The 19,333-nt window shown below is 41.9% G+C and overlaps 1 protein-coding gene across 8 annotated transcripts in view; it reads right to left on the bottom strand.

Annotated features, from left to right (window-relative positions):
* Positions 1-19,333, bottom strand: part of GRIP1 (glutamate receptor interacting protein 1) — a 678,373-nt gene that overhangs the window by 93,940 nt on the left and 565,100 nt on the right. For all 8 annotated transcript variants that reach the window (XM_032347119.1, XM_032347122.1, XM_032347116.1 and 5 more), the window contains 2 exons: positions 7,872-8,019; positions 5,759-5,928 (listed from right to left, as the gene is read on the bottom strand). In XM_032347119.1, coding sequence (XP_032203010.1) covers positions 5,759-5,928; positions 7,872-8,019 — 318 coding nt within the window. The remainder of the gene's footprint in view (positions 1-5,758; positions 5,929-7,871; positions 8,020-19,333) is intronic.

Here is a 19,333-nt window from a genome sequence, read left to right as displayed (position 1 = left end):
AAGTGTCAGGATATAAAATCAATGCACAGAAATCAGTTGCATTTCTCTACACCAACAGCAAGACAGAAGAAAGAGAAATTAAGGAGTCAATCCCATTTACAATTGCACCCAAAACCATAAGATACCTAGGAATAAACCTAACCAAAGAGACACAGAATCTATACTCAGAAAACTATAAAGTACTCATGAAAGAAATTGAGGAAGACACAACGAAATGGAAAAATGTTCCATGCTCCTGGATTGGAAGAATAAATATTGTGAAAATGTCTATGCTACCTAAAGCAATCTACACATTTAATGCAATTCCTATCAAAGTACCATCCATCTTTTTCAAAGAAATGGAACAAATAATGCTAAAATTTATATGGAACCAGAAAAGACCTCGAATAGCCAAAGGGATATTGAAAAAGAAAGCCAACGTTGGTGGCATCACAATTCCGGACTTCAAGCTCTATTACAAAGCTGTCGTCATCAAGACAGCATGGTACTGGCACAAAAACAGACACATAGATCAATGGAACAGAATAGAGAGCCCAGAAATAGACCCTCAACTCTATGGTCAACTAATCTTCGACAAAGCAGGAAAGAATGTCCAATGGCAAAAAGACAGCCTCTTCAATAAATGGTGCTGGGAAAATTGGACAGCCACATGCAGAAAAATGAAATTGGACCATTTCCTTACACCACACACAAAAATACACTCAAAATGGATGAAGGACCTCAATGTGCGAAAGGAATCCATCAAAATCCTTGAGGAGAACACAGGCAGCAACCTCTTTGACCTCAACCGCAGCAACATCTTCCTAGGAACAACGCAAAAGGCAAGGGAAGCAAGGGCAAAAATGAACTATTGGGATTTCATCAAGATCAAAAGCTTTTGCACAGCAAAGGAAACAGTTAACAAAATCAAAAGACAACTGACAGAATGGGAGAAGATATTTGCAAATGACATATCAGATAAAGGACTAGTGTCCAGAATCTATAAAGAACTTAGCAAACTCAACACCCAAAGAACAAATAATCCAATCAAGAAATGGGCAGAGGACATGAACAGACATTTCTGCAAAGAAGACATCCAGATGGCCAACAGACACATGAAAAAGTGCTCCATATCACTCGGCATCAGGGAAATACAAATCAAAACCACAATGAGATATCACCTCACACCAGTCAGAATGGCTAAAATCAACAAGTCAGGAAATGACAGATGCTGGCGAGGATGCGGAGAAAGGGGAACCCTCCTACACTGTTGGTGGGAATGCAAGCTGGTGCAGCCACTCTGGAAAACAGCATGGAGGTTCCTCAAAATGTTGAAAATAGAATTGCCCTATGACCCAGCAATTGCACTATTGGGTATTTACCCTAAGGATACAAACGTAGTGATCCAAAGGGGCACATGCACCCGAATGTTTATAGCAGCAATGTCCACAATAGCCAAACTATGGAAAGAACCTAGATGTCCATCAACAGATGAATGGATCAAGAAGATGTGGTATATATACACAATGGAATACTATGCAGCCATCAAAAGAAATGAAATCTTGCCATTTGCGACAACATGGATGGAACTAGAGCGTATCATGCTTAGCGAAATAAGTCAAGCAGAGAAAGACAACTATCATATGATCTCCCTGATATGAGGAAGTGGTTATGCAACATGGGGGCTTAAGTGGGTAGGAGAAGAATAAATGAAACAAGATGGGATTGGGAGGGAGACAAACCATAAGTGACTTTTAATCTCACAAAACAAACTGAGGGTTGCTGGGGGGAGGGGGTTTGGGAGAAGGGGGTGGGATTATGGACATTGGGGAGGGTATGTGCTTTGGTGAGTGCTGTGAAGTGTGTAAACCTGGTGATTCACAGACCTGTACCCCTGGGGATAGAGTATTATGCCTCCATCAGAAAGGATGAATACCCAACTTTTGTAGCAACATGGACGGGACTGGAAGAGATTATGCTGAGTGAAATAAGTCAAGCAGAGAGAGTCAATTATCATATGGTTTCACTTATTTGTGGAGCATAACAAATAGCATGGAGGACATGGGGACTTAGAGTGGAGAAGGGAGTTGGGGGAAATTGGAAGGGGAGGTGAACCATGAGAGACTATGGACTCTGAAAAACAATCTGAGGGTTTTGAAGGGACGGGGGGTGGGAGGTTGGGGTACCAGGTGGTGGGTATTATAGAGGGCACGGATTGCATGGAGCACGGGGTATGGTGCAAAAATAATGAATACTGTTATGCTGGAAATAAAAATAAAAAATTAAAAAATTAAAAAAAAAAAAAAAAAAAAAAAAGAAAGATGGAATCATGGCTGTGTCTGGCTAATCCACAGCAACAATCCACTCTAATGAACTTCTTACCCAGGACTGTCTGTGTTTCAAATGAAGGCAGAGCATAGAGAATGGACTTTAGAATCCTATACTCACTTTCTGATCCAGTTCTTTAAGGAGGACTTTGAAAATCACTGGGCATTTTTTTGGGACTGTAGTACCCAATTAACAAATCCGTAAGAAAGATATTACTGACCACTATTAGGTGCCCAGCCCTGTGCCAATTGTTACAAACAGATTAAGTGTAGGTTAGGAACCTGTATCTTGACTTTGAGCTTTTCCTGATGACTATAGCTTCACATATATGAAATATTAAGGGGCAAAAATGATGTAAGAGAAATCATGAGATTGTTTGCCATGCATAATGAATCCAAAAGGTGTTCAACAAAAATGTGGGTTAGGGAGACCAGCTATTGCCTCTTTTGAACATACACTCCAAATCTGTTCTGTTTTATGGAGGTGTACTTGATGCTCACTTGATTGTGGGGCAACCATTTCAGGAATTTCAAGATAATATGTTACATTTTGCAAAAACCATTTCTTTACCTTCTCCCATTTAATGGTCCCCATAATAACAGCCAACTCTCACTGAGCACTTGCTAAATACCAGGCATTGTGCTAAATACTTTTTCATGGATTGTCTCAGATAATTCTCACAATACACTTAGGAGGCAGGCACTGCTGTTATTATTACGCCCATCTTACAGATAAAGAAACTGAGGAATAGAAGAGAGGGAGAGCTTGCTTACGGTCCCAAGGGGTGGAGGCAGAATAAAGTCTGCAAGTCTGATTCAAGAGGCCCTGCCTGGAACCACCACACACAGCCTCTTCCCGTGGGTGTTCCTGGATTTGATATAGACACATGTGTAGCAAGTTAAAAATAAAATGCTCTTTACATCTCCCATGATGGCATCATTCGTGGAGTTTTACGAGGTATCTGACATGGAGGGGGCTTTTGTCTGCTCCCCTCTCTCTCTGTACCCTCCTGCCCTGTCCAGAATATCTAACAGGCAACAGCGGCTTTCGTGGTTGCTGCTGGAGCTCACAGATGGAAGGTTCTCCGGGCACTGAATGTACTGAACCGTGTCACTCTGCTCCCGTGTTCTCTTCCAAAGTCTTGCGAACCTCAATCATGATTATGTCTCCCAAAGACCCTCAGTGGGACCAATTTCTAACCTTACTAGAAACTCAACAATAACTCCATCTTGGCATTTTTGGTGCTATTTATCAGCAAAAGGCACAGTTACTTTCATTCCTAGCTGATGGGCCCATTTCTTTATTTCTCTGAAAAAACTGTGGCAGTGAATGCTTTGTTGGGAAGCAAAATTTGGGAACTGTACCTTCATCCACTTTGGGATGAGAGACATGCTGTTCAGGCATCAGAATTCCTGAAAAAAAAACAAGCTGAACTTTCTTGTGGACAAAGGGTAAAACTAGATAAAACTACTCTCCCACATTAAAGACCCTCAGAAGTTTGAGAATACATAAAAATACATAAAATTCTTTAGGTATTTCCCCCCTTCTTAACTGTGATTAAATTATGTTTTGAAGCCAATACTTTTGTCCTCTTGGAAATGCAAGTCTGATTTTAATGTAAAATGCACGGAGATGCCTGTAGGCTAGATAAGAAAGATGGTACTGTCAGCCAAAGTAGATGATAAGGTTGGAAGTGGAAGCTAGAATTACTTCAACTACCAGCCCCCATCCTCCACCCCTCCAAAAAAATCACAATGATATCAGGTTTTCCACAGGGAAAAAAAAATTTTTTTGTTCTTGGTCTCCATGTCTCTTAGTGTATGAACGCACCCTCTCAAACTGTCTTGACAGGTAAAAATTTTTAATATTTCATGCGTTGGAAACTAGTTGGACTACTTAGGACTTCTACATAGGGCCAATAAAAAGGGGGAAACGGGGCTGCTAAAGATAATGACATTTTGCAAGGGTCTGTTCCCTAGTCTGATTCTCTTGACAGCGGAATTTACCAAAATGAATCTCACGCAGAGAAAGCATGACGCTGTGTGTGTTCATGGACCCTCCGCGGTCCAGATCCGGTGACGACTTTGGGCTAATTTAGAAGAAACTTAGTTTTAGAAATCTCTTCCCTCTGCCAGTGTGCCCTGTGGGGTCTCCTGGGCGGAAAGGGGGCACATTCCCATGAACCCCTTACCGTTTCTAGTCAAAGGAGTCAGAGATTCCTTCCCTAACCTGCCTCTACCACATCACTTCTCTGCTCCATTGTGTCAAATTAAAATCTGATAAAGGTAATGCTTTTCTAGAGATTTTCATTAGCTCCAGGGCTGTCTAAGCTCCATTTAATTAAAAAAGGTTGCATCCAGCTGACTCATTCAGTATGAAAATGATCTGGTCTGTCTTTTTTTTTTTTCCATCCCCCAAAGTGCAGTGGGTGTCAGAAGGTGGGAGACACATGATACAAACGATATCCTTACAAGCAAAATTTCAGTTCCAGGGAAAGTTCTTCTCTTTCTCTAAAAATACCAAAAAAAAAAAAAAAAAAAAAAAAAAAAAAAAAAAAAAAAAAAAAAAGAAAGCTCTTCTCCAGTAGGGCCCCCTGACAGCACTCCTGAAGCTTCAAGGAATCGATTTCAAGGAATAAAAAAGGAGGCCGCTTGGTGTAAGCAAAAGGAGAAGGAGTTGGAACAAGGACTCCACTAGAGAGACTTTCTTCACGTGATTTGGCGTTCTAAGCCCTTTACCTTGTACCCGGTTTTGTTTAAAGATGCCTAAGGGGTGGGTATATAAACACTGAGCACACATTTCTGTGAGTGTCTGTACAGTACAGATGTGGGTCCCCTCAGCTGGCAGCTGTTACTGGATAAATGGAGTCAAATATTCTGATACTCCCAGGAATGGTCCTTGGTCACAGAGGTAGTTCTCCATCCCAAAAAGCTACTCTGGCAAAGAGACAATATATAGAGAAACCTTTCTCATGACTGTTTTTTGTTTCTTTTCCTCTCCAAATATTTGAAGGGTGTGCCATTAATACCCACTTCCTAATTATTTTTTAAAAAGTGAGAGTTTTACAATTTGCCTTTGTTGTCCTTCAAGTAGAATGGAAATTCAATATGCCTAACAGGAAGTCCAATTATTTCCTTTCTCGCCACATTCAATTCGCAACAAAGGCTTAAAAAAAAAAAAAAAAAAAAAGTACAAGCCTGAAAATTCTGTTTCAAACCCTGTTTCTTTCCTCAGTTCTGAGGTTTCAAATAAATTACGTTTGGCTCAGGGATTGGGATGGGGGGGGGGGGAAGGATCTGGAAGATGAAGAAAAGCCAACAAAGATAATAATCTGCAGCTTTGAAAGAAATAAAGCCAGGAGTAGATTCCCTGTCTCTCGCCTCGAACTCTGCTGGAGAGGCAATAACTATAAGGGGAAGATAAAGAGAATTATCTAGACGGGTCCTCTCACCGTGGTCGGGTCCCTTCAGGGCCAGGCGGGTCTGATGATGGGGAAGAATCTCAAGCTTGACCTGGTCCGTGGTGTTTGCCAGGAACTGAGTGGCTTCCGCTAATGTACAGTACTCCATGCTCGTCCCGTCGATAGACAGGATGTGGTCTCCCACGTGCAGGGCACCGCATCTACGGAAAGGGAAAGGACACGTACTCAGTGGAAGCGCCTTCCGCTTTGGAATATGACTTTCCCGTCCTTCACAGTTAACGTTTCACACAGTTTCAATCGACTTAAGAAAGGAAAAGTTTGAGGGTTATAGGAAAACACCATCTGTCAAATGTTAAGTACCTCGCGTGTGAACAGGAATGTAGAAAATAACAGAAAAACTCAAGGAAACGTTTTCCTCTCGTGCTTCTTAAAAAAGAAGAGATTATTTCGGGGTGGCGGTGCCCAAAATTGAAGGGAAGTGAGTGGGAGGAAAGAGAAGAACAGGACAATTTTCCCCCTTGGCTTTATTTTTTTTTTTCCTGTGATTTTTTTTTCCCTTGTTAGTTTTTATATCTGTAAATACGAGCTGGTAAATACTCAGAATGTCAGGATGTGACTCATAAATGGAAGGGGATCATTTGCAACTATTTTAGGTGTGAATGGGAATAACTGGGGGGTGGGGAGAGAGTCAGCTAATGCTTTCTCAGAACCTCTCCCAGGAGCTGCCAAATCACCACTGCTTCAATTATTCTACTTTATTTTGTTATTCTGGAGTTAAACAATGATTAGTACAAAAGCTCTCGATGGTGATGGAAATTATGCAGGAGTCAAAAGAGTCAAAAAGGAGGCCTGCATGGTGAGTGAAGGGGAAAGCTGGGGGGCGGGGGAGGGGCTAGCTGCTACATCTTGCTGAACTCCAAGAGACTGGCTCCTGGATGAGTTGAGAAAAGCAAACACAGCAGTCAGCATCCCGACGTACCAGTCAAGTGGACAGCTCCTTAAACTGGTTACCCCCTGCGGAATGGGAAAAAAACAGGGAGAAAATTAAAGCATCCTGCACCATTGAACTGGAGAACACCCCTGGATCAATGGCCGTCACTGGGAAAGGACCAAATGTAGGGTAAGACCACAGTGGAGCTGTAGACTGATCACTGCAGGAGCTGAAGACTGACCACAGTGCAGCTGCAGACCGATCACTACAGGGTTTGCTGCAGGTTACTGCATCGGAGTGCGAGGCTTCCTAGGGAGGGTGAGGGCATATGGAAAAGAGGCTGGAAACATGCAGGGGAGGTGGGGCCTCTCGGAGTGCATTGAGCAATTTCCACAGTGAGAACAGTCTCCTTCTCAAGACAAAAAAAAAAAAAAAGCATTTCAAGTCATCCCTTTCATCTAAAAATCAAATTCCGTGCTGATGCCCTTGGAGAGCTTCAGCGATGGAAGTGGGGGTTTTCTTACCGAGAGCTGGGAAATAATTTATTAGGTGGGCAGGTAGTCTTTTTGCCTCCAACCCTTCTTACCTTATAAGTCTAAAACAGTAATTAGGAAGAAAAACTCAGGAAGAAGGGCTTTTGTTTTCATGGTGCCATAGGAATGAGTGCTGTTTCAGGGGCCCTTGAAAACTGTGAAACCTTAAGATGAACATTCTGTGACAGCGTGAGAGCTCTCTTTAAAGACTGCATTGTTTCAAAAATACTGTTTTACTCATTTATGAAAAAAGGAATGAGATTTTTATCAGATTTTGGCAAGATTTATTTGTTAACAGTTCAGGAAAACGTATGACTTCTCTAAAGGGAGCATACTGAAGACCCTACACCAAAAGCAATCTATTGCTAGTTCAGTTGCTTGACTTTCTTTTTTTTTCTATCTCTAACAGCCACACCAAACATCAGATGAGACAACAGTACATGGTGGGGTGGCTATAAGGTAGGTGAATTTTTAAGCCCTTAGAACCATAACTTGCTTTCTCGATGAAACTCATATAAATGGGCAGGTGAATTGTTTTCTTTAATCATATATGTATGTGTGAGATGCATGTGTACATGTATAAGTATTACATGTGTGTATATACACATAGAAAAACATATATATATTTATATTTTAGCACATGCAGTTTTGAAAAGTAGGCACTTTGTACAACACCCACCTGTCTGCAATACTTGCAGATTTGATTTTGTCTATGACAATGACCTGTTTGTTACAGCACATCGAGGTAGTGAGGGCAACCCCAAGGCTGGCACCAGGAGTTTTGGCAACTTCGACTAGCAGTGGCCCGGATGCCGTTGCCACAGTATCTATGGAAGAACAAATATCAGAAAACAAAACAAAACAAAACCAGTAAGCAAACAGACACATAAAAAATGCGGACAATGTTTAGTCTGATGTTGGTCTGTTAACGTTATCGCTGAAACTTACATTTTCCTCCGGTACCATCCTCCTGGCCAGTGGTAACTCCTTAGAGCACCTTTTAGGACACCTGTTCTGCCCAGCTTGCATATCCAGTAATACGTACACAGGTTTACCTCTTCAATTAAAGTTCAAGCTTCACATTAGTTGGGGTAATGTCTTGTGTGTCCTTATGCCCTCTTTATCACTCGGCACTACCTGAAAGTACTAGGTTTCTCAATAAAAGGTTTTCAAATAGCACCTACTGTGGATGGATGGATGGATGGATGGATGGATGGATGGTTGGTTGGATGGAAGAGATGGATGAACAGATGAAATCTCTCAGTAACCAAGTACTAGGAATGCGCACACTAAGCTGAACTTGTAAATCCTTTGCATCTTTCCCTATTCTGGACCTGATCTGAGGTCACCTCACCCTCTGCAGTGACTTCACACCACACAGATTTTATTTTTTGGCTTGGAACACTCTTTCTTCCTTCAACTCCTACTCACCCTGGGGACTCAGTGTATATATCAGCTCCTCTGAGAAGCCTCTCCTGACTCAGGATTTGGGGAGATCCCTTTCTCACGTGCTCCTACAGCCTGCTACACTCCTTCTGTTGCTGCACACACCCCACTGTTTCGCAGCGGTCAGGGTGGATTACATGCTTCTGTCCTTCGCCAGACCGCAAGCTGGCTCTGAAGGCAGAGAGGACGTCTTGTCGGTCACAACATCCTCAGTGCCTGGCATAATGATCGGCCCAGAGGAGGTGAGCGACAAACAGTTGTTGAATGAATGCACGAGTACATGAGAAAGCTCATGCAGTCCCTTAAAGTTCAGAAGAGGCAGGGGTCCTATGGGTGAGAGCCTTGGACATGGAAATAAAACACCTGTGTTTAACCCTTTTTGTCACACTATTTTCATCACAGCACCTCAGATGAGTTACGAAAACTTTCCAAGTCAGCTTGCTCGCCTACAAAACGGTATCCTTTCCAGAGTGTTTATTTCAATGACATCAACGTCTTGTTAAAGCGTTTTGTAATTTACAAAGTGCTATACATTGATTATTGCTATATTGTGACCCCAACCGTTTTATAAGACTACATTACAAGACTCTAATATTTCTCCGATTTTCTACTGCTTTCATTAAAGCAAACTCTGTCTTTTCTGCAAGTACATCTTTATCACAGAGGCGACGCTCGGATAGGGCGAGCTAGGAAATCTGTATTCCTGTTGTTGAAGCTCAGGCAGTATGGACTGGTTCATGAAGCTGAAAGTTCCACTGGAGAGACCTATTTTCAGTTTGCTGTGAAACAAGGTATTTCTTTTTTTTCTTTCTTTTTTTTTAAAGACTTTATTATTTATTTGACAGAGAGAGAGAGAGATCACAAATAGGCAGAGAGGAAGGCAGAGTGAGAGGGGGAAGCAGGCTCCCTGATGAAAAGAGAGCCCAATGCGGGGCTCAATGCCAGGACCCTGAGATCAGGACCTGAGCCGAAGGCAGAGGCTTAACCCACTCAGCCACCCAGGCACCCCACAAGGCATTTCTTGAAAAAGGTAAAGATGAGAACATTCATGCCAGCAACATCCATATTCCAGTGCTAAGGATTCTTGTATATACTACGTTTCCTTCTTTTTTCTTTTTTAGATTTTATTTAAGCGACTGAGACAACACAAATGCGGGGGGGGCGGGCGGTAGGTAGAGTGGGGAAGGGCAGAGGAAGAGGGAAAAGCAGACTCCCTGCTGAGCAGGGAGCCTGATGTGGGGCTCGATCCTGGGACTCCAGGATCATGACCTGAGTCCAAAGGCAGATGCTTAACCCATTGAGCCATCCAGGCGCCTCATACTTGCTTCTTAAATGGTTGGTGATATTGCAATAATTCAGTCCTAAAAAAGGCTAAGTGACCATTAGGGCCTGTCAGTTCTCTTCCTGTCAATTCCGGTGCAGAATCTCATTAATAATAGCAGGGAGGACTCAAAGCTCTTAGTCTGCTAGCAGGACTTTTTGACTCTGGGGTGTTGTGACTATAATTTCCTCATGAACCTAACTCGTGTGGCTGTGACTCTCTCTCGTCTTGCTCACCTTGCTGTGTCAGCACCCTGGTCTAGGGCCATCAATAATGTCTGGCTTCTCCTCCTTCTCCCTCACTGCTGCCTTGTTTCTCTCTAGTGCCTCACTCACTTGGTCACGGTGCTGCCCAGGGTCCTGCTCTACTCTCACCTTGCGGTTTACAGTGAGCGGTCCCCTTGGCTATGTGCAACAGTGGTTTGCACCTGATTTGCCTCAACGGGGACCCCCTGAAAAAGAATTCTGCTCAGTCCTCATAATCTCTGTTTTGGTGGTCCTTACCTCACTAGGGTAGTGGATTCTGCCCACCTCTCAACTCTCACACTCCAAGTTCTGTGATTACGTACACACAATCTGGTGCCTCGAGCTTCACCCCCTGAAGTCTGCTGTTCTCCCCTTCCTTGAGCAGGCTCCCCAGCAAGCTCCCTTCTTGCTTAGGTTGACCCTCATGTCAGCTCTGGCCCAGGAGGGCCTTTCCTCACACCATCTTTAGAGAACTTTGGAAAGACTTAATTAATTAATCAAGGAATAATTGATGGATTACAGTAGTTTTAGGTATACAATGTGATGATCTGATATTCATTCATATATGCTGTGAAATGGTCACCACAAAAATAGAAGGAATAACTTTAGAAGGACAAACTTCCAAAACCACTTCTCACAGATTGGTTGGATTTTAATAGATAACTTTGTGAGGTGATAATCACATATATTCTTCCACTTGGTTTTCTCATGTCGAAAGATAAATTTCTTTGGCTTAACGGATAAAAGTGATAAAAGTTTCTCTGGTCCTTATAACTTACCCTCTTACAAATGACAGAGACTGGTGGTTGTTCCTTGTTATTCCATCTTTCCTTCTTTCTTCAGTAACAAGCTGCTCAGCTAAGGACATTTCCCAGCCTCCTTTGCAGGGAGGTGCATCCATGTGACCAAGTTCCAGCCAATGTGGAGTGAGTAGAAGTGAGAAGTGAGCCATTTGTTGCTGTTGCAATACGGGCCCAGGACTGGTGACCCATCTTCGGCCATGTAGACAAGAGCAGGGAGCCACATAGAACAAGCTTAGGCTTCTGAAACCCTCTCTCCAGAGTTTGGAGCTCTCCCATTAAATAAACTTCTATCATATTTAAGCTAAGGTATTAGGTTTGAGTCTTTGTTAAAAGCTAAATCTATATCCTGATAAGCCTTTTCACTTGCGTCTAGCCCTCCAATGTATCCTTCTTGAATTGCTATTCTAAGAGGCAGCTATTTATAACTAGGCAGATGTAAATTTTTTATAAAACCACAATCAACCATTACCCAGTACACATGATATATTCATTTTTCTTAAAAGCATTACATCATGATTAAAGATCAGAGTTTTTTTATTTTTTATTTTTTATTTTTTATTTTTTATTTTTTTTAAAAGATTTTATTTATTTATTTGTCAGAGAGAGAGAGCAAGCACAGGCAGACAGAGTGGCAGGCGTAGTCAGAGGGAGAAGCAGGCTCCCTGCAGAGCAAGGAGCCCGATGTGGGACTCGATCCCAGGATGCTGGGATCATGACCCGAGCCGAAGGCAGCTGCTCAACCAACTGAGCCACCCAGGCGTCCCGATCAGAGTTTTTTTAAAAGAGATTATCAGTGTATGTGGAAATTGTTTAAATGTAAACTCTTTTATTGTTATTCTTTTTTCCCTGGCCTATATTTGTCAAGGTCCTAAAAATTATATTCTTGTATGGTTCTAATGTTCCAGTTATAGTGAAGAATGAATGTTAAACTTTTCCTTTAGAAAGAAATGAGAAGAACAGGGGTATCAAGAAACACAGAAAAATACTGGCAAACTTGAAAGGAACTGATTACCCATGAGAAGCGTTTTACTTTCTGTTCTTTAAGGACATAATTAGTGCTTAAGAAAACTTTTAAGATGCATGCAAAGGTCCTATATCAGGCTATAGTGTTCTAGAAGAACAGAACAATTAGGAGAAATTGTTGGTAGGAAAGGAGGCGGACAGAAAGTCAAAAGGGAAGAACTACACATTAAATGCACGGAGTAGCTGACAAAATAGGTTTAAGGAGGTCATAGGAGACCTTTGCTCCCATCATCCCTTTAGCTTTGCACTTGGCTGTTAGTGCCCTGCTATCACTGAATTATGGCTCCTCCCATGTGGAGGGGGTCTTGGGGTCAGACTGAGGAGAATGGGGTGGGTCTAGAACAAGTGTCAGGTTCTCTTGAGGTAGATGATGTACATACATTTAAAGCAGTTTATGGGGGGCGGGGAGAAGCATAGAGAAAGTGCACCAGATCTTCTGCTGCCATTTATTTAGAAGAGAAGAGAGATCATACCCACAGTTGCTCTGGTGCACCTCTTGAGTAAGTATCTCTTTACATAGTACTTTCCCCAATAAGGCTTCAAAGGAACAAGTGCAATATTTCCATTTAGGAGAGCCAAATGTGCCATGAATGAGTTTCTTTTACATTTTAAAGTAGAACGCTTCAGAGTTCTGAGAAGAGAAATTTAAAGTCCTGGTTAAGGGAAGAAGCAGTGTACTTCTAAGCTGGGCTCAGAGCTGGAAGCTGGGAAGGTGATGCCTAGTTATGCTACCAACTCACCATGAAGCCCAAGCCATCATTTCCTATAAGCCTCATTTTCTTCATTAGTAAAATAAGGGGACTTCAATAAAAGCTCTCTAGCCTTGATAATCTATGACTCTACAAAGAAATAGCAACGTCAGGTAAGGAAAAGCCTAGGGAATCAGTCACTTACAGAAGGTTAATAAATTTTATAAAAATATGCAGTAGCTAAATTTAAATCCCAGTATCCTGCTAATGAGTAGAAGAGGTGAACTCTTCTAGAAAACCCATGCTTACCAAGATGGGTCGTGAAACCTCACGCTTTTAAGTATTTTGAGAACAACAATAACATCCTTTAAAGATTGAGGTTGAGGGATGGTCTCCCATCTTTATACACTCATTATGTAATATTAAGATTTCACATTAAGACGTTTCTAGGGCACAACTTTAACTTTCTAACAAGACTGTCATAATGAGGTCCTAACTTCTGCAGGAAAAAATAAAGATGTGGAAAGGAAAGGTAGGTGCTTATCTCAGGGAAGGATGATGAGGGATTTAAAAAAAAAACCCTTAATTTAAATTCAATTTAGCTAACATATACTGTATTATTAATCTCAGGGGTAGAATTTAGTGATTCATTCGTTGCTTATAACACCCAGTGCTCATTACATCAAGTGCCCTCCTTAATGCCTGTCACCGAGTTACCCCATCCACCCACCCAACTGCCCTCCAGCAACCCTGAGTTTGTTTCCTAGAGTTAAGAGTCTCTTATGGTTTGCCCCCCTCTCTGTTTTTATCTTATTTTATTTTTTCTTCCCTTCCTCTATGCCCATCTGTTTTGTTTCCTAAATTCCACATATGAGTGAAAGCATATTGTATTTGTCTTTCCCTGACTTATTTCGCTGAGCATACTACTCTCTAGCTCCATCCATGTTGTTGCAAATGGCAAGATTTCATTCTTTTTGATGGCAAAGTAATATTCCATTATATTCGTATCTGTATACACACACACACACACACCCCCCACAAGGATGATCAGGGATTGTTGACAACAGTTTACTGAATATGAGCTCAGCCTTCCATTGTCTCTCCTAGTCCAGTTTCACTTAATCACAATCACTTTTAAATTTATGTGTCCAGCATATATCCTTCTATGCTCCCACTGCTACTACCGCCACCATGAACAATTCTTGGATGTTTCATGAGCACAACAAACATAATAGGTGCAAAACTGATAGTGAGCCCACCACATTTCACTGGTTCTTCTTCATGTTTCCTTCTTCCAGCAACTGACTCCCGTTATATACCTTCACACAAACCAGAAACCGAGGAGTCATCTCAATTCCATCTTCTCCCTCATCCTCATAAATTCCTCTTGACTCTAATTCCCAATAACTCTCAACTTCATCCTTTCTTTCCATCTCCAACAATCACTCTTTCAGTCTAAGTTACCAGCATCTGATAGCCCCTCATCTTCTCATGGCCCCCTCCCTCCCCCAAGCCAGTGATTTTTTTTTTTTAAGATTTTATTTATTTATTTGTCAGAGAGAGCGAGCACAGGCAGACAGAGTGGTAGGCAGAGGCAGAGGGAGAAGCAGGCTTCCCACTGAGCAGGGAGCCTGATGTGGGACTCGATCCCAGGACACTGGGATCAGGACCTGAGCCGAAGGCAGCCGCTTAACCAACTGAGCCACCCAGGCATCCCGCCAGTGTTTAAAAGTATCTCACCATGTTGACGCCATGCTTAAATCCTTTCAATAGCTGTTCACGTGGGGTAAAAAAAAAAAAAAATTAACACAATCTACAAGGACCCACATCTGGTTCCTGCTTAACTCACCAGTTCTGTTTTCCACCATTCTGCTCTTGTTCTCTCTTCTCCAGCCCCCTCTTTTTCTTTCAATTCTTCAGAAATGCCATATGCCTTCTTGCCTCTGGTCCCTTCTGTCTATGGAACGCTCCAACTCTCCCCCATTTCTCCTTCACCTACTTCTTCACCACTGCCTTGTCAAGTGTCACTTCCTCAGGGATTTCTGTCCTGCCTCGAAAGCCACATCAACCTTCCTGAGAAATGTATTAGTAGAACCCTGTGCTTTTTCTTCACAGCACTTCTAATAAATGCCATTCAACAATTATTTGTTTAATTAGATATTTACTTAATTGTTCTTGGGTAAACATGGAAGCTCCACACAGCAGGCATTATATAAGCCCTCCTCATGACTGTGGTTCTCCACAGTCTACAGTGTCTATGTATATAGTAGGTGCTCAGTGATATTTGTTGGTGAAGCAAGCGAAAACACGAACATTTATTATTTTAAGTGCTCTGCAAAATATACTGATGATGCGGGATTAAATCATACTCTTTCGCTTGAAGAAGTCCCTAGTGTAGTTGGGATCATGTTAACCCTATGCTTAAATCCTTTCAATGGCTATTCTTGTAACAAGGTCCATATGCATGCATAATGTTGATGATGAAGAGTATTTTTCTTTTGTCTAGATTCTAAGCCTGCATAATGAATTTCTTCTAATGCTTCATAATATCAGACTGAGAAGTGTGTGAGTTTATCTAGTAGTGAAAGAATTAGGGAACAGTCCATCGGCAGAAAGGTAACCCACCTTCTTCCAGATGGAACTTGAGCTCATTGGTCATTCCACTTCCAAAGTGGGTATTACAGCAGCTGAAAATGGTCAAGTAAACAAGCCTCCTCCAGGATTATGAGCTTTTTTTTTTTTTTTTAAATTTTTTTTTTTTTTTTTAAGATTTTATTTATTTATCAGAGAGAGAGGCGGGAGAGAGCGAGCACAGGCAGACAGAATGGCAGGCAGAGGCAGAGGGAGAAGCAGGCTCCCTGCTGAGCAAGGAGCCCGATGTGGGACTCGATCCCAGGACGCTGGGATCATGACCTGAGCCGAAGGCAGCTGCTTAACCAACTGAGCCACCCAGGCGTCCCGGATTATGAGCTTTTTAAAAAAGACTGCTGTCATTTAAGGACTGCACAGAGGTCCTATGCCTTAAAACCATGAAGAGATGTGAATGCTCTGGATATCTGGGAGAGGACATTGTCTGGCCCCAGGAGAATCTGCCAGACCAGCTTATCTGCACAGGACCTGAGCAAATCATGTTGACCTACAGCTCAACAGAATGACAGAGTAGAATATGCTTATTTGAGTCAGGGTCCTCGCAAGAGACAGATGATACACTCACATTGGGATAATTAGAAAGATGTGGGCAGGTTAGAGAGAAACTACAGGGATAATGCAATACTCTGGGTCCAGAAGCAAAGAGCACTTTACTACCCTCTCCTGAAGCAGCAAAGGATAGAGCTGTTAGTGAAATGGGGGTTCAGAAAGGACTGTGTGGAAAGGACGCCTGACAGGAGCTGGCACCTTCCGTCAAAGGATGTAGACCGCTCCAGTAAATCCACAGAAAAGCAGCCAGGGAAGAACACTCTCCATCCCTATTCTTCCTCCCTCTCATCCCCTGCTATGATTCCCTCAGCTAAACCCAACTGGAGCCTGAGGTCATGAGAGCCCATTCCGCAGGCCCCGTAGGTCAGAGCACATAGCAGCATGGAGAAGGGTGGCCAGAAGCTCTAGAGGAAAAAAGGAGGATGTCCTTGTTCGCATATATCTCCACTCAATTTCTTTCCACAAAGTCAGGGGGCTGCCCGCTTTAAAGTAAATATGTAATACAAAGAAATAATCAGGAAGAAGAAAAGGAGCGTACACTGCCTTGCCCACAAGGGTTAACAGAGGTGCTCTGAACTGCAAAAATGACTCAGGACTACAGGTAAATTGAAGGAGACAGAAAGCAGATTGCTAGTTGCCAGGGCTTGGGGACAGAGGGGAAGAGGAGTGACTGCTTAAGTTTTGCATCTAGACAGAGCTGATGATTGCACAATGTTGTACATGTACTAAATGCTACTATCAAGTTGTACACATTAGCATGGTTAATTATAGATTATGTGAATTTTGCTTCAGTAAAAAAAAAAAAAAAAAGATTTGGAGTTTCCTGGAAATTGGGACAATAAAGGAAGCATGGTCAATTACGCAGTAATCCATATTGCAAAGGGTGAAGTCTTCTAGTCCCTATATGGGAAGTAAGGATTTTTCTGTCAGAGAGAAAGATATCTCTCCCATGGGATTTCATATATAAGATGCTAACTGATATAATGGGGAATATCCTCAACACATTTTTATAATAGGACACAGAAGTGATTTCCAATGGCTATTCCTTGACCAAGGCTAAAAAATAAAATTGAAAAACAAATCAATGATAGTGTCTCTATAAAGGAATAAGCTAATGTAGTGGTCAACTTGATCTAAAGGCAGACCCTAGGATAGACAGACTAGATACTTCTCTGGGGATCTTTCCTAGATATCAATCTTTTCTCTCACTTGGGTTTCCAACAGAAGTTGGATATCAGACATTTCAAGAAGGTCCTCTGTGAGAAGACTCTGGAATGTTGGCATTTTATATATGTGACTGAGACCAGATCCATTTGGTTTAGACATCAGGTGAATCAGGGGCAGGACTAATGTACTTTTCAGGAGATGAGAGGCCTAACCAGATCCTTGCCAGGTTAGAAGATCACCTACCTCATATTCCCACAGAACTGAGCTTTCTAAGTCTGTGGCTAACTCATCATTCTTGCAACAAAATGAATTTTAAAAGTACTTTTATTGAGCACTAACTATATGCCACAACACCAGAGAGTACCGGGACTCAAAGATGAAAATGTATTACCTCTTCCTTCTAGTAATCCCTGGGGAACTCTTGCCAAGAAGGTAGGGGGAAGTAGGAAAGAACTCCTGGATTCCACTATGGAAAATGATTCTGTTGGACCTCCTTAAGTTTTAGTTATTATTTTTTTTAAACTGCAGGATATACAATGTTTGCAATCCCCCCCCCCACCCCCTGTGAAATCTTTAATATAGTAGGGTCAATGTGCTTTATAAAAAATAATGGGTCATCAAATAGGATGTGATTTCTAGGTTTCTAGGAAAATTACTCAAATAGGTTCGAAAGATCCAGAGAAGGTGACCAAAGTTCCCTGTCCATGAGGACCGTCTGTAGAAAGGCAACTGGTATGACCAAACATCTATGGTACATTTCACGGAATGGCAATGACAATGAGACCTACTGGGATCTGAGGAGTCCCCAGCACAGTGAGTTGGGATGGTTAGGAGGAGCTTTTTGGATAACACAGAATTTGATCTGAATGTTTCTCAGCTGCCTTGATTTTAATGGGCTCTAAGAAAACAACAAAACTGTTTTAGCAAGTGAGCTTTCCAGCATTACCCTAGTGGCAGTTACTTTCTGCATCACAGAAGGGGATCTACAAATGCTAACGTTTAATTGATCATTAGCCTTTTCTGGCAATTGCTTTCCATAATAAATGTTTCCCCACAACAACATCAAGAAGCTCATACTGCCTTGTGGTATTAAGCCCATTTCCCTAGTTGCCACCTAATTCCATTTACAGAAGGCCTTATGAAAAGTAGGCGTCCAGAAGCCCTGGCTTTATTCCAAGATGTCTAAGAAGATGCATAGCAAAAGTAAAAGCCAGCAGACAGGGTGGATGAATGAGGCACCCTTATTTAAGAAAGTGCAAGAGGGGGCGCCTGGGTGGCTCAGTGGGTTAAGCCGCTGCCTTCGGCTCAGGTCATGATCTCAGGGTCCTGGGATCGAGTCCCGCATGGGGCTCTCTGCTCTGCAGGGAGCCTGCTTCCTCCTCTCTCTCTCTGTCTGCCTCTCTGCCTACTTGTGATCTCTCTCTGTCAAGTAAATAAATAAAATCTTTAAAAAAAAAAAAAAAAAAAAGAAAGTGCAAGAGGGAAAAAATGGAGTGTGTCAAAATGAGAAAAATAAACAGAAGAAAAATCAGGAAGAAATAATCAAGAGCCCATCCCCTGACAGAAGATTAGTTTGTCCTGCCGAAGTGAAGCATGGTTGAGAAAAATGGATCATGCAGATATAAATTATTCATGGTTAAAGACGGCTCAGTCATGAAGATATTTACACTATGGCTGAAGCCCTTGCCCGCTGTGTTGATTTATGGGCTACATAATTACATAAGATACGCTGATGACTGTTTGCATGGGAAACACTCCGGATTTTTTATTTTGTTAATCAGTTTTCCCACTCTGAGCCCTGCATTTCAATCAGAGCACAAGGCTTGATTAGAACCTCCCGGGGTGGCAGAAAGACTGCATGGTATTATTAGCTTTGCTTGCCTTCCATTCATTCTGATAAAAAGTACCTTTGGGGTGCTTTTCCATTTACCCATTAGTTAAAAGTATTTTTATTAGTGATAGCCTATTCAAATAATGCTACTAATAATTTCAATCTCTTTCAGATGAACTAAACTCTAAAAAGAATTTTTTTAACTTTCAAAAATTGCCAGTTTTTTTTTTTCTCTTACTGAAATACACTGCCTGAGAAATATTCCCAATACAATAGAGTGTACCTTCCATGTTCAAATGAGGTTTATCTTAAATCCTAGGTTTTTTTCTAGAGAGTTAAAGGAGATAGCTGGCGTAAATACTGTGCTGTAAGAAGAGTCCAAAGTAAGTGAAACTCAGTAATAGGTCCCACGTTAACT

This window comes from Mustela erminea, chromosome 6, assembly GCF_009829155.1.
Source record: "Mustela erminea isolate mMusErm1 chromosome 6, mMusErm1.Pri, whole genome shotgun sequence".
Taxonomy (NCBI): Eukaryota; Metazoa; Chordata; class Mammalia; order Carnivora; family Mustelidae; genus Mustela; species Mustela erminea.
Note: the sequence above shows the minus strand (reverse complement) of the source record. Positions and strands in the feature narration are given on the sequence as shown.